Source organism: Helicoverpa zea, chromosome 3 (genome assembly GCF_022581195.2).
Source record: "Helicoverpa zea isolate HzStark_Cry1AcR chromosome 3, ilHelZeax1.1, whole genome shotgun sequence".
Classification (NCBI taxonomy): domain Eukaryota; kingdom Metazoa; phylum Arthropoda; class Insecta; order Lepidoptera; family Noctuidae; genus Helicoverpa; species Helicoverpa zea.
This window is the reverse complement of record NC_061454.1, coordinates 13,654,790-13,668,703: the sequence shown is the minus strand read 5'-3', so window position 1 is coordinate 13,668,703 and position 13,914 is coordinate 13,654,790. Positions and strand designations below refer to the sequence as shown.

Here is a 13,914-nt window from a genome sequence, read left to right as displayed (position 1 = left end):
TGCACGATGATATAGGGACGAAATTAGCAGAAATGGACTCTCTAGCTATGATTTATTCAAAAATTCACTCACCGATACAAAATAGTCCTGACTTTTAACTCGCGCCTGTATACTTAAGTTACACTTATTGACATTAGCACAATGTACTACTCACTAGCGATGGCGTCGTCATGGAACACGGGCTTCCTGGTGGAGAATGGCAGCGAGGGGAACACCAGGCTCGCGCGGCTGCTCTGTGCACATGTCGCACTGTCGGGACATTAGCACAATGTACTACTCACTAGCGATGGCGTCGTCATGGAACACGGGCTTCCTGGTGGAGAATGGCAGCGAGGGGAACACCAGGCTCGCGCGGCTGCTCTGTGCACATGTCGCACTGTCGGGACATTAGCACAATGTACTACTCACTAGCGATGGCGTCGTCATGGAACACGGGCTTCCTGGTGGAGAATGGCAGCGAGGGGAACACCAGGCTCGCGCGGCTGCTCTGTGCACATGTCGCACTGTCGGGACATTAGCACAATGTACTACTCACTAGCGATGGCGTCGTCATGGAACACGGGCTTCCTGGTGGAGAATGGCAGCGAGGGGAACACCAGGCTCGCGCGGCTGCTCTGTGCACATGTCGCACTGTCGGGACATTAGCACAATGTACTACTCACTAGCGATGGCGTCGTCATGGAACACGGGCTTCCTGGTGGAGAATGGCAGCGAGGGGAACACCAGGCTCGCGCGGCTGCTCTGTGCACATGTCGCACTGTCGGGACATTAGCACAATGTACTACTCACTAGCGATGGCGTCGTCATGGAACACGGGCTTCCTGGTGGAGAATGGCAGCGAGGGGAACACCAGGCTCGCGCGGCTGCTCTGTGCACATGTCGCACTGTCGGGACATTAGCACAATGTACTACTCACTAGCGATGGCGTCGTCATGGAACACGGGCTTCCTGGTGGAGAATGGCAGCGAGGGGAACACCAGGCTCGCGCGGCTGCTCTGTGCACATGTCGCACTGTCGGGACATTAGCACAATGTACTACTCACTAGCGATGGCGTCGTCATGGAACACGGGCTTCCTGGTGGAGAATGGCAGCGAGGGGAACACCAGGCTCGCGCGGCTGCTCTGTGCACCGCGCACTGTCGGGACATTAGCACAATGTACATGTAGGGGGTTAACTATAAGAGGGGTTGGAGGGTTGTGCTCTATGGTGTGTGAAGACAGATGACAATGTAAGACATTCAACTGGCTGATTGATTTAAGAATTATAGTCACTGTAAAATCAATATATTTAATTGTAGTGACATCCAAATTAAATGAACGATACTAAAACTAGTGTATCGTGACAAATTACTAATAATTTACATTATTTCTTGCTGACTTTAGACAATTTGGATGGATCAAATCTTAATGGGAAAACATTAATCAGGCACATTTTGCCTTAAGAATCTCCTGATTCTTAACCATATTAAATGTTTCGATGATTATTCTGGCAGTAACGAATAGCTTAAAGATAGATAGATAGTTTACAACTCGTTGCAGGAATACAAGAAGAGGTGCATTTTTGTATGTATAGCGATAACATTAACATAGCATTAGAACCAGACAATTATACATTCGTATATAGCTTAGAAATATGTATATAGCTTTATATTATAGCTGATTAATCAGCGGTTATAAGTAATATTTATAAATGGTTAACATGAAAGCGAAGCGACGGCCAATGCTCTCATAATTAATTAAAATAAGCACAGGATTCATTGATGAGGTATTGACAGTTAAGTATTGAATATAGGAAAATGTCTGACACATACATAAACAAACAAAACTAGATCAGGCAAGGGTAACACCACTACCAAAAACTTCGGAAAAAAACGAAAAATGAATGAAAGAGAAAACACTGTATGGTCATTTTATGAAGAGATTATGACGGAAATATCAATGAAGGATTGGCGATGAAAGTTAGCAAGGTTTAACATCATTTGAATATAAGGATATATAGTGACATATTCAGTAGTTATATGTAGGTATATGATCAGTCCATGCCGTCGTGAACAGACAAGACAAACATAACAGAAAACGCATAACACACGCTGTGAGACCGTTTGTTATGGAAATCGTTTATAATAGTGATGAAACGATTGTAAATTATAGATTATCCGCTTTTGTAATATTGATAAAAAAATATGCATTAGTGACTCGATATGACGACATGGTTTGTGCCAACAAGACTTTCTGCTTAAGATGATATCAATGCTATGGTAATGTAGAAAATAAATAATCGTTTCATCACTATCATTCTCACAATAAAAGAAAACTTTTAAAATTTTGTACAGTATAGGCCGAATTATAGAAAACAGGAACACTACAATTTTATATGCTCAAAGAGGTCAATCTGAGGGAGCATAACAAACAACCTCAAACTTTGGGGACCTGTGCACCTTAGAAAAAAAAAATGTTTAGATGTCTTTGATTGATGGCACATCAAAATATAACGTCATGTGTTACACCAAAATGCAGTGCAACACCGAAATCCAGTGCATTGTTAGTGCGATGCGTTTTCGCATCAAAACGCTCTTATACTCAATGTGACTTCAGAACCTTTGCACTTATGCAAAATCGTCCGAAATTTGAGTCTATAGAAAATAATTATTTCGCCTTTATGTAGACTAAGTGGATAGAATACTAATAATACTAATTGGCCAGTAAACTAACGCCGTATATTTGCAATACCGCAAATCAGACCCAAACTACCAAATATAGCAGAACTTTGAATTTCAACTCTATTTCCAAAGACATAAGGTTCACAAATCCCCTATGAGCAGCACAACACAAAGTGTCAGGTGTACGAACCGGAGGGCGGCGTGGATGGGAACGAGTGCGGTCGCGGGCTAGCCGCCGCGCCGGACGCTTCACCCACAAACGTATATCGTGTTAATTATGTAGTATAATAAATTATAAAAATAATTGTAAGGTTTGAAAATAGTTTTATAGATTTTTTGTGGTCAATGATGTTCCATCTTTTCTTTGAAGAATTCCAATACAAATGTTATACAAAATAGTTTTAATGTCACTACCAATATTCGCTCACTTTATAGCAGTTTTTCGACTATTTGTTCTTATTCGGTTTTGGTTAGTGCATTATTTGATTTTAACTTAGTTCTACCAAATAACAAAAATAATTTTGTGTAATCTATAAAACTAATTTCATTAAATATTCCAAAATAATATATCAGTTAAAAGCCAAATGCGAGATACTGTGAGTTTAGCAGTACTGATATTATTTATATTTGGCTTTATTGTGGCATAATTGTATTGATATATACTGTATAATACAATTCAATAATAATTTCGATAAATAAGCAAAATGATAACTTTTATACAATACTTAAAATCAAATCAGGTCTTACTTCAAAAATCTGACAAATAATTCACTTATATTGTAAAGTCATAAATGCAATATTTCAGTTCTTTGAAATATAACCCAAATGTTATCGCTTTAAAGTCCAATTTACTTTGAATGTAAAACTGTGTCATGTTGTATAAAGATACAAAAGGTACTCACCAGGCAGGTTGACTTTATCCACGTCCATATTGAGTAGTAGACAGTTCTCGTCTAATGCTTCTGTCTCCAAAGGATACTCTTGCCATCCTTCTACTGAATCCTATATAAAGTAAATGAAAATAAGCATATACTAATGACAGCATTTCGAGGTAGTCCTTGTGTGTCATATTGTACAGTTACTAAACAACTAAAATTTAAAATACTGCTGTATTGATACTCAGGTTCACTTTTTATTTGCCTAGTTCATAGTTCCAATATCCTCTCAAAAATTTACGTGGGCCTTTTTTAGCTAGAATGGCTTAATGAATGCCGTTTGTTAATCATAGAATCTGAATATAAATCTCCATATTTTTTATTGTTATTGTATCCACCATATTCTAAAATAAATATATTTCATTTCATTGAATTCCGGACACTGTTTGAGGCTACCATTATTTAACACAGACTTACCTCCAAAAGATCAGGTAACGCGAAGGTAACATTCAGCGGCTTCATAACCTTGCTCTTGTAGTTATGTTCCAGCAGTAATGGGGTGTATAGGATGTTCTTCCATTGACGGCTCAGCACTATCACACCCTGGAATAGAACACTCTTGTCAAATCACCGATCATAAAAGTTGTGAAAAAAACATAATAAAAAAACTTTTTGGATTAAAATTACATTGCTCAAATAGACTATAGGGTGCATTCACCCTTACGGTCCACAAGGCAAAACCAAGAATCAATGCTGACCAGTGGGCCGAAACCTAACTTACTTTCTTCGGCAATGGGATCATTATTTAAATCGATCATATCAACCTTTTTCCTTGGCATCACTTCATAACATTGCTATAGTTTTGCTGATTAGAAACATCTGTTATTTGTCTGTAGGATATAACTGACCTGTCTCAAGGTAGACAGCGACGGCAGATGTCGTTCAGCCAAGTCAGCCTGTACCGCCGCGGCGTCAGCTTGCAGTGCATACCGCAGTAACACTGCACATAGTTGTAGTGAAGGCTCCTCGCGAAGCTGCTTAGCCATCGGCGTGTGGCGCCCGTAGCGACTCTGTTGGAAAGGAGTTGTGGATTTAATTTGAATATTGGGAGATGTTTAACAGGCAATAGACTGGTTAAAAGTATATTAGATTTGTGCTTAGGAGGTTCAAATCACAGTCGTTTCAAGACCCATATTCTCACCTTGGGCAATGTATGATGCGGCGCTAAATCTAACGCAGCAGCCATGAGACTAGCCGCCGTAGCAGTGAGGCGCCTCGCGTACGCGCGGTACAGCGCCACCACGCGAATGCCGAGGCGGTTGCACGGGTTCATCCACGCGTTGATGGCGGGAGACGCCGTGCTTAGGAGGTTCCAGTCCAATCTGGAAATGGTAGTAAGAATAAATAAACTGATGGGAATGTAATAGGTTTGATCACCTCTAATGTCGAACAAAAATCACGTAATATAATATGCACCTAAGTTTCGTTTTGTCACAGTTAAGTTTTGTTAGTGCAAGTGAGCTAAGATTTAAAAAAAAGTGTCTAGAATTTGCTACACGATTCATCTCATAAACAGTACGTATAACTGTATCCATAAAAATAAATGACAAGCTTTTAAAATAATGAATATCCGAAGTCTTCTTTACCTGGTATAATCAATCTTCTTAGTAATAGGAGTCCTTGGAGGAGCAGCGAAGTTAAACCACACTACTTTGAGGTCTATTGCGCAGGAGGACGTGTTCCCATTGTCCTTGAGAGGCACCACAGTGGTCGTACTGTCATTGTTCGACGGCTCTTCAGGCCCAGGAGTCGAAGGTTCAGGCGGAGGGGGCACGGGAGGAGGCTGAGCACTCCCTAGATTCGGAGTACTAGGTTTGGAACTAGAGTCCCTCTTTCTAAACAAGTCTTCGATACCCGAAGTCCTGCTTTTGGTACTCCTGTCTTTCTCAGGTTTGGTCTCTTCAGCAGACTTGACAGATTCTCTGCAGCTCTCGTTGTCAGGTCTAAGGGGTTTCTTCTCTTCGGTCTGTGTCTGCGGTTTGTGTGATTGTGAATGTTTGGACACTTTTATTGAGATGCCTTCGAGTCCACATTCAAACATGATGAAGCCGATGGGGGTATCCTTTTGGGCTTCTGTCGCTGTGCCGTTTTGGCAGCACTGGAAAAAACAGACATATAAAAATCAACCTTATCACTGACGACACAGGATTTAAATTACAGTAAGCTTCTTGTTTCCACTTACCATGGATTCACATCCTTTAGCACAAGAGTCGACACGAATGAACTTGAAGGACACTTTGGAATGTTGACACGGTATGCCCGTGATTGTGACGTCTTTCAGTTGAGAGGACTCGTTGCGAATGCGCCGGAGTTGACCATGGACTTTGCCTACAAACACGAAAAAATCATCAATATAAAAAACTTTGGGGTACATAATTATTACGAGAAATTAAAGGGTTCTGTTACTTACCGACATTCAAAGTGATAGTAGTATCTTCACACTGCTGCTGCGAAGCTTCAATATATACAGGCTCCCCTCTCTCAGGGCCACGTCTCTTTCCAGACGTCTGCGCAGATATCAACGCACGTGGGCCCTTCATTATGCCAAACGACTTCTTACTCCCCAAAGCTCTTAACGTAGGTCTGTAGTATAACTGCACGGACTCCAAATTCTTCCTCGTGCTCACGTACTTGGCAATGATATTCTCCACCGATACTCCGAATAAAGATACGCATGTTAAGTCCTGAATATTGTCTAAAGCTGAGAATGATATCATGTCCTCAACTACTGAAGACTGAATGAAGATCATGTTGACTTTGGGAATGGTGACCGTCGCTTGCAACGATTCACAAATGCTCTCTTCGTATACATTCGAATGGGGTATCGTTGCAAGTTTACACTTGTCGTCCTTATCCGTCACTAGGTTGGACTGGCTTCTGTCTTGCATCTGTGGCAGCCAGTTCTGAACATACTGCTTTTGTTTCAACACATTTGCACTTGACACCGATGAGATACAAAGCAGACGCAAGTGATTTATCACTGTTATCGGATGTATATTTGCTAATACCGGAGTAAGGGACTCGACGAATTTCTGAGTACTTTCTAGTACTAGTGGGGTTAGCATTATATCGATTTCTCCTCGAAGTTTGACGAATAATCCGCTTTTCGAGTCACTCGTAGTCGTTACAGTTGATGCGGTACTCTTCTCGGTGGTATTCTCTTGGCTATCTTGCACGGTCTGCTGAACATCCCACCAGCCTTGCGGGTAGGGATGAGCTTTCACTTGAGAGTTAAAATGTGGAGGCAAATTAGAATAAGGTCCATGCTGATTCTGATTATTATGATCTTTCTTCGATACTAATCTTAGTATGTTAATTTTTCCAACTGGTTCGAAGCTTGGCAGGTACTTTTGTCCGACGTAAACTAAGGTGCCGTCATCAGCTCTCTTAAATAGTGGTAATGTGAAGACATCGCTGCCGCTTGGCAGGGAGCAGCAGGTCCAGTTCGGACATTTGTACTGTGGTAAGTTATGCATATAACTCGCCATTAGTAACGGTGAGTCTACTATGGGTTTATTAGTCTGCATGTGTAGATTCACCAGCGTCATATCTTCTTGCGAAGAGATAGCAGAAATGAATGAGGTTGATGACACAGAACCGCTTTCAGAATCTGGTTGTACGCCAGTGCTCAAATTACTTATCGTATCAGGAATGTCTACCGCCTCAGACTTGGGCGCTGAATTGGTCCATTTCTCGTTCGTTATATCGTTGATACCAAAGGAGCTTTTATCTCTAGGGTTACTATGGCGACTGCCGAAGGAATGCTTCAAACTAGATGACCGGCTTGGGAACATGTCCTCGTCAGCCGAGAAAAAAGCTTCGGAATGGTTTTCGCTTGTAATAGACATGGTTCTTTGTACCTCGGCGGGAAGGGTGTCTTCTGGTGGTACTTGAGAGTTCAATGAATAATGCGATTCTGACACGGCAACGCTTCTCACAGGCACTTTAGGTACAACAAACGACTCTGTATCAGTTGGAGCCGGTTTCTTACCCGTAACATTAGCATTATCTTTGGCGCCGCAACTAAGCGCCAATTTGGAATCAGAAACACTGCTTTCCATCTGAGGAACGTTCAATATACTCTTGTTGAGTTTAGAGTCACTATCAATTTTAGTGCTTCCTAAAGGCACGGATGAATCCACTAAGCGCGCGTAAGGAACATCGCTTTTCGTACTAGAAACCAGAAGGTTGTTACTTCCTTTGCTCATACTTGTGTAAGAGAATCTTCTTGTGAGGCTTCGACGCTCTGCACTTTGCGGGGACTTGTTTAAGTTTTGTGGTAAAGGCGATGGTATTAAAGTGGCCACATTAGTTGGCTGCAGGCACACATTCAGACTGTTGTATGGCGGCGTATGGAATACAAGTTGCCCCTGATGTAACAGACTCTGTCCGTACCCGTACTCGCCCGGCGTCGTTTCTATTATATTAAACATAGCCACATTGATTCCCTCATTCAAGTCGTTCGGGTTAGGTTTCAAGAAATTAGGACCGTTTCTGTTAGAACCGAAGAACGCACATCCTCCGGTACAACCACACTGCGAACTCTTTCCTTCAACTGGCCACAAGAACCAAAGTCGTTTCGTCTTATCGTCGTGAAGTTTCAAGAACTTTTGTTGAACTAAATGTAGGTTTTTAGGCGTTTGGGGCAGTGATGAGGCAGCTTCGATAAGTAGAGGGCCTAAGGCCACTGAGCCGACCCCTACCCAGTTATCACTTTCAGGCGGCTTATTCTGGCTATTGTTACTACCATTTGAGTGGTGATGAGTATTTGCTTGCATGTTAGTTTGAGTGTAGAGAGCTAATTTTATATTTGGCAGTAAACCAGTCACGCCCGTTCCGAATCCAGAACCGTGTAAATTGCAAAAGCTTAGTCTGACTGGAGAGATCCACGTCTGTAGCGTAGTGTTGGAATCTGCGATGTAAATGTCGATGAGATCAATCGCGACTCGAATCATCTTGTATTTGATTTCATTTGCTGTCGGACATCTGTATTTTAGTGTGAGGTCTGTTTCTGCACACATAACATTGTTTAATCCATGATGACACTGTCTAGCAGGGTTGGGAGGCACTAATTCGTTTTCGCTATCACATATGAGTAGCAGGAAAGTTTCTAATGATGATATGATTTGGTACAGTTGGGGCAGTGTGAGGCGGCCCGTCAGCTGACCTAGCTGAAGTTCCATCATCCAGGCGTACTCCACAGTATCCTCTTCAACCGTCCTGTTGGTGTCGCTGAAGAAGCCGTTACCTCGCAGTTGGAAGGATGAGAGCATCAAGTGACCTTGATACAAGGCTCCCGAGTTGGTGGGGTTCGACCGAGACAAGTTATTTGCAGATACTAATATTGATGGACTAAGCAGTAGTTGCAATTTGGTCTCTCTGAAGCTTTTGTCCATTTCAAAGCCAAATCGTTCGATTAGTATGACTGGACAAGGCGGTTCACTTTCACTACAATTTTTAACTAAGTGCGCTTGTATATCGTGAATTATAATGGACACTGTCACGTCCAAAGGTCTGTAATGTCGAGGGTCGAAAGGGCCCTTACTTGAATCGGTGGAGTCGTCTATTGATATCTCAGTATGTTGGTTCACACTGCTCTTATCGTTTAGTTTTGTATTATCACTGGACCAATAAAAAGTTTCCATGTTTGGGGTTTTTTGCATGTCAGTAAATGTTTGGTCTTCACCAAAGATATTTTCTAGTAAATTCATAAAGCTTGTAATGATAGTTCCATAAGCCAGTAGGATAGAGGGTCCCACTTCGAGTTCCACGCTGACCTTATCAGGTGGTAACGTCGTTCTGTCGAATTTATTTCCATCTAATGTCCAGTTAATTTGAGGTTGTTTTCTCATTCTCGGTATTCTCATCGGTGATAAGAGAATTTCTTCTTTTTCCGGTGTAGTGATATCTGCCTGAGGTTCGGGGCCCAAAGGAGGTATGGGATGATAATTATATCTGACGCTGAGCGCCACAATAGGGACGGACCAGCAGTCCACCCAACCCTGTGACTTGACGCATTTTCTTCTCCATTTGGAAGCTTTTAGTCTGCAAGGAACTAGCTTCATATTCTTATCGAGAGATAAAAGAAGTAGCTTTGATGTGTTCACCTCGGGCAAGTATAGACTCATGTCCACTGCCTCGCCTTGAACCCAGATCTTAAGTGGAATAAAATCTGGCAAGAAATCAACGAAGGGCAAATCGAATGAGACGTCGAGTAGATCGCCACAGAACGCGACGTGGTTGTTTTCTTGATTAGTAGAACTACAGTCTATCCAGTTGTATTGGTTGCTTACCGTCACTACTTCACATTCTTTCAGTAGCAACGATATCTTCCAGGTATAAGGTACAAAGTGTAAGATGTCTGGGCGAGCTTTTGTCGACCAGTCGTTAATGAGATCTTGAAAGAAGTCTATGTGTGTATAGACGAGGTGTGTGGTGGCTTTACAACCTGTCAGACTTAACTGCCAACATTGATGGTGGTTCCATACAAGAGGGTAGTGGCATTTGACAGTGTACTCTAATGTTTCACTCTCAGCTAAGCTTCTATACTGTAGACTTGTGGTAGCTTCCAAGTGTAACAATTGTCCGGTTATTTTGGTCGTGTACCCGTCCTGTAACACGATCCATGGCAATGTTACTTCTAGGTATGAACCAGCACCAATGTTTATATGCACCGCGTTAGTTTCCTTATTCTTCGTAAATAGAATATCAATTGTGGCCTCATTTAAAGTTGACAATCTTATATCAAAGGACTGCGTTTGTCTGATATCTCCAGGCTTTGGCTGAGGCGTTACTTCTAAATTTTTATAATTCGGTGGGAAGAAGAATTTGAATAGATGATCTCTCTGTCTATCCGCCCAAGGCCCATAGCTGAAGTCTGTTCCCTTTCCACATTTGATATCCACGCCCCAGATCGGAGGAGCTGACTCTACAATATCTCCATTAGCTAACTGCAGTAAGACAGGTTGTTCTGGCACTAAGCCTGGCTCGTCCATATAGAAGTAAACTTCGATGTAATTGGAGCTCATAACCACGAAGCCCTCTCCCATATACCGCGGTGGTTCGTCAACCATCGACGTGTAATTAGGACTAGGCGCGAGCATTACTTTGCAATTTTCTGCTTTCGCTTTGACAAAGTGCATTAGGTGGTCTAAACTGGAGGCAGGGGGCTTTGTACTGTACACTAAGTGGGACTCCTCAACGCTTATAGACAACGTGGTTGGGACTAATCTATTACCGAAAACTACTCTCCCTGAACAGATATCGATTTTGATTACGGGTATGAGGTCACGCCACGTGCGAGCCATGGCGGCCTCGGACCTCACGGTCTCCTGCGCTCGTCTTCGCTTCTCGTTGGCGTCATTCATAGCCTTATCGCGGTCGGTATAGTCGTCGTCATTCTGTTGTTTGATAACAGGCTCGAGACCGAATATTTTCTCAAGTTCGTTGTACAAGTCACAGCGGTTATAGAAATGTAGCTCGAAGCCGTTTAGCATTATTGACAGCCGCGTGTCCGAGTGCGACAAGTCTGCGGAGTTAATGACACGTAATATTAATTAGCATTTGTGTTGACATTGAACATTTTCCTGTAGGGCAAGGACGAATCATTAGCATTAACAACAACGCATGTATTTGCGCGTGTAATAGCAAAGACATTTAACATTATCAATTTCTGTTAATCCTATTTAGTTGGATATGATCCTAATTAGATGAAACCTTCTAAAATGTCTGTTAGCAAATGGTAAGAATTTCAAGAATCAAATGATTACAGAGCTAGTTAGTGGAACAATTAAAAACTATAAAAATACCTTCGGAAACATCCTTAGGCACATAGGAGCGCCACCACCTAAATATCAAGTAGCCGTCCTGTATCCGCAGACTGTAGTCATAGTTGATGTATACTATGTCCCGGAACATTATCTTACCAGACAGGGCGTTGAGGGTGAACGACCCTGAAATAAACCACATAAACATACCTTAATACCTTAACAAAATCAATATGTTTGTTAAACAATCTATTTTATTGCCATTACAATAGGATTTTGTTCTGGCTCTGCTTATGTACACGAAAATCACATAGGTAAAAGGTTTTGTATTAAGTTTACAATCTAATACTTTTCGGCCTAATTTGAATACATAAATTATCTATAATATAAAAATGAATCGCAAAATGTGTTGGTAAGCGCATAACTCAACAACGCCTGGACCAATTTGGCTAATTCTTTTTTTGTTGTGTTTGTTATTGTCAGGAGAAGGTCCTTATGAAAAAAAAATAGGGTAAAGTAGAGAAGTCAGCTGACGGGAGCGAAGCCGCGGGCAAAAGCTAGTTAATAATATTGATCAAAATATGTCAAAATTAGAGAAACATGAATAATTTTTCAACAATTCAACAGTGCGATACAAACATACTTTTAACATGATACATACTTTCTCATTTATAAATTACAATTTGAATAGTAAATTATATTTCATGGTCACTTTCTAACTGCATCCTTTTTATCATAATTGTGTGAGTCATTGAATAATCAACATTAATAATGTTCTCCATTTTGTATTATGTTTTGATAACATTACGCAAGTTTTGCTGTTAAACAAGGCAAACTGACAGACAAACAGATGGGTGTGATTCATATGTTTTGTATCGATTATTTTATTTCTTTAATCACTACATAGTATAAAAAAAAGTCGCTTTTTCTGTCTCTTTGTCCCTTTGTGCGCTTAAATTTTTAAAACTACGCAACTGATTTTCATGCAGTTTTTTTAAATAGATAGAGTGATTAAAGCGGAAGGTTTATATGTATAATAACCTATTAAATAGTAGGGAAATACTGTTATCCCGTGCGAAGCGGGAGCGGGTCGCTAGTATTATATACTAGCTTTAATATTATATACTAGCGGGCCCAGAAAACACTGGACGCATCTAGATATCTACCAGTCTATCACAGATACATGAAAAATATACAACTTAATACATGCTTATTTTTGCATAACAGATAAAATTTTGTTTTACTTAAATGTTATAGAAGAAAAAAAATTAATGTAGATTATTCTGTCTGGCTAATTTGCACACATCTGATCAATTTTAAAATGGAAATTGTAATGCGAATTGAGAATTTAGTGATTTCTTTGTTTGTATTAGTTTATTCGCAAATAAGCTTTGGTATTTATAATAATTTTGTAACTACTTCCTTATTGTAATATGACTACTATAAATAGTTGACATATTTCTATTTTCTATCCTAGGTTTTTTTTAGTTTATCTAAGAATTCTATTCACAGGCATGATTAATTATAATTTATGTTTATGTAAATAAACACTGAACAGGCCCTGTAAATACAAGGCAATATATGTACACATTTACAGTAGGTTCACATTATTAACTGAAGTGAAATCATACTTTTTGGATTACTATTTTAATTTCCTTTTTAATAGCTATGTAGTGTAGTAAGGTCTATTGTCATTATTTTGATTACTCATTACTTGTTGCCTGTTTCATTATCTGTAACTGATAATCTTGTATGTTATCTATGTTTTGTCCCTTTCTTATGCACTAAGTGTACCAATAGCTAAAAATAATCAAAGGAATTTAACAACAACATATTTATAAAGTGATTGAATGTTATCACCCACTTATTGATTATTATGGAAAAACTATAAGTCATGTTTTTTTATTAAATTGTCAACCACACAGTATGAGTTATTGAGAGCATGTGTGGGTTGCCTGGCCTAGAAATCAAATATAGTTTGATCATGAACATGAACTAGGTGCACAAATAAATGGGTCACTCACCTATTTTGAAATTGTCATCTTGAAAATAGAACTTGTTGATGAGCCTGGTCAGGATGTAGCCCAGCACACGGCTGTTGTAGTACGTTATATAAACGATCCATAGTATCGCGGATATTAGCGACACTAGCAGGAGGGCAAAGTTTCTATCTATTGTTAAATCCGCGAAGTCTATTGACGACGAATTCCATCTTTGCGCCACCGGATCATCCATAGACCCGGTGAAATTCTCCCTGAACACAATCATAACACGGAAAAATCATCAAACAATAATAAAACCTTCATAAATAACTCTAAATAAGAAAATAAACATCACTCAATTACAAAGCTACGCAAATCGCCATAACTTACATGATGGTGGTTTAATTACTACACTGACACTTTTTACATTTTATACAATTAAACTGCCCTAGAAAATCATACACTATACACATTTCTAATACTATTTTTCTGTCTTTCTTATCAAAATCATAAATCACTGCCCATCCGTGGTTCAGAACTTTGACAGCTCTCCGATCCGACGATTACGTTT

The 13,914-nt window shown here is 40.3% G+C and overlaps 1 protein-coding gene across 1 annotated transcript in view; it reads right to left on the bottom strand.

Annotated features, from left to right (window-relative positions):
- Positions 1-13,879, bottom strand: part of LOC124646333 (transmembrane protein KIAA1109) — a 46,983-nt gene extending 33,104 nt beyond the window's left edge. The window contains exons 1-12 of the mRNA XM_047186457.1: positions 13,734-13,879; positions 13,386-13,615; positions 11,404-11,547; positions 6,006-11,123; positions 5,778-5,923; positions 5,182-5,693; positions 4,737-4,917; positions 4,444-4,605; positions 4,013-4,138; positions 3,563-3,662; positions 2,851-2,907; positions 1,044-1,136 (exon numbers count right to left, since the gene is read on the bottom strand). Coding sequence (XP_047042413.1) covers positions 1,044-1,136; positions 2,851-2,907; positions 3,563-3,662; positions 4,013-4,138; positions 4,444-4,605; positions 4,737-4,917; positions 5,182-5,693; positions 5,778-5,923; positions 6,006-11,123; positions 11,404-11,547; positions 13,386-13,615; positions 13,734-13,735 — 6,871 coding nt within the window. The 5' untranslated portion in view covers positions 13,736-13,879. The remainder of the gene's footprint in view (positions 1-1,043; positions 1,137-2,850; positions 2,908-3,562; positions 3,663-4,012; positions 4,139-4,443; positions 4,606-4,736; positions 4,918-5,181; positions 5,694-5,777; positions 5,924-6,005; positions 11,124-11,403; positions 11,548-13,385; positions 13,616-13,733) is intronic.
- Between the last annotated feature and the right edge of the window lie 35 nt (positions 13,880-13,914).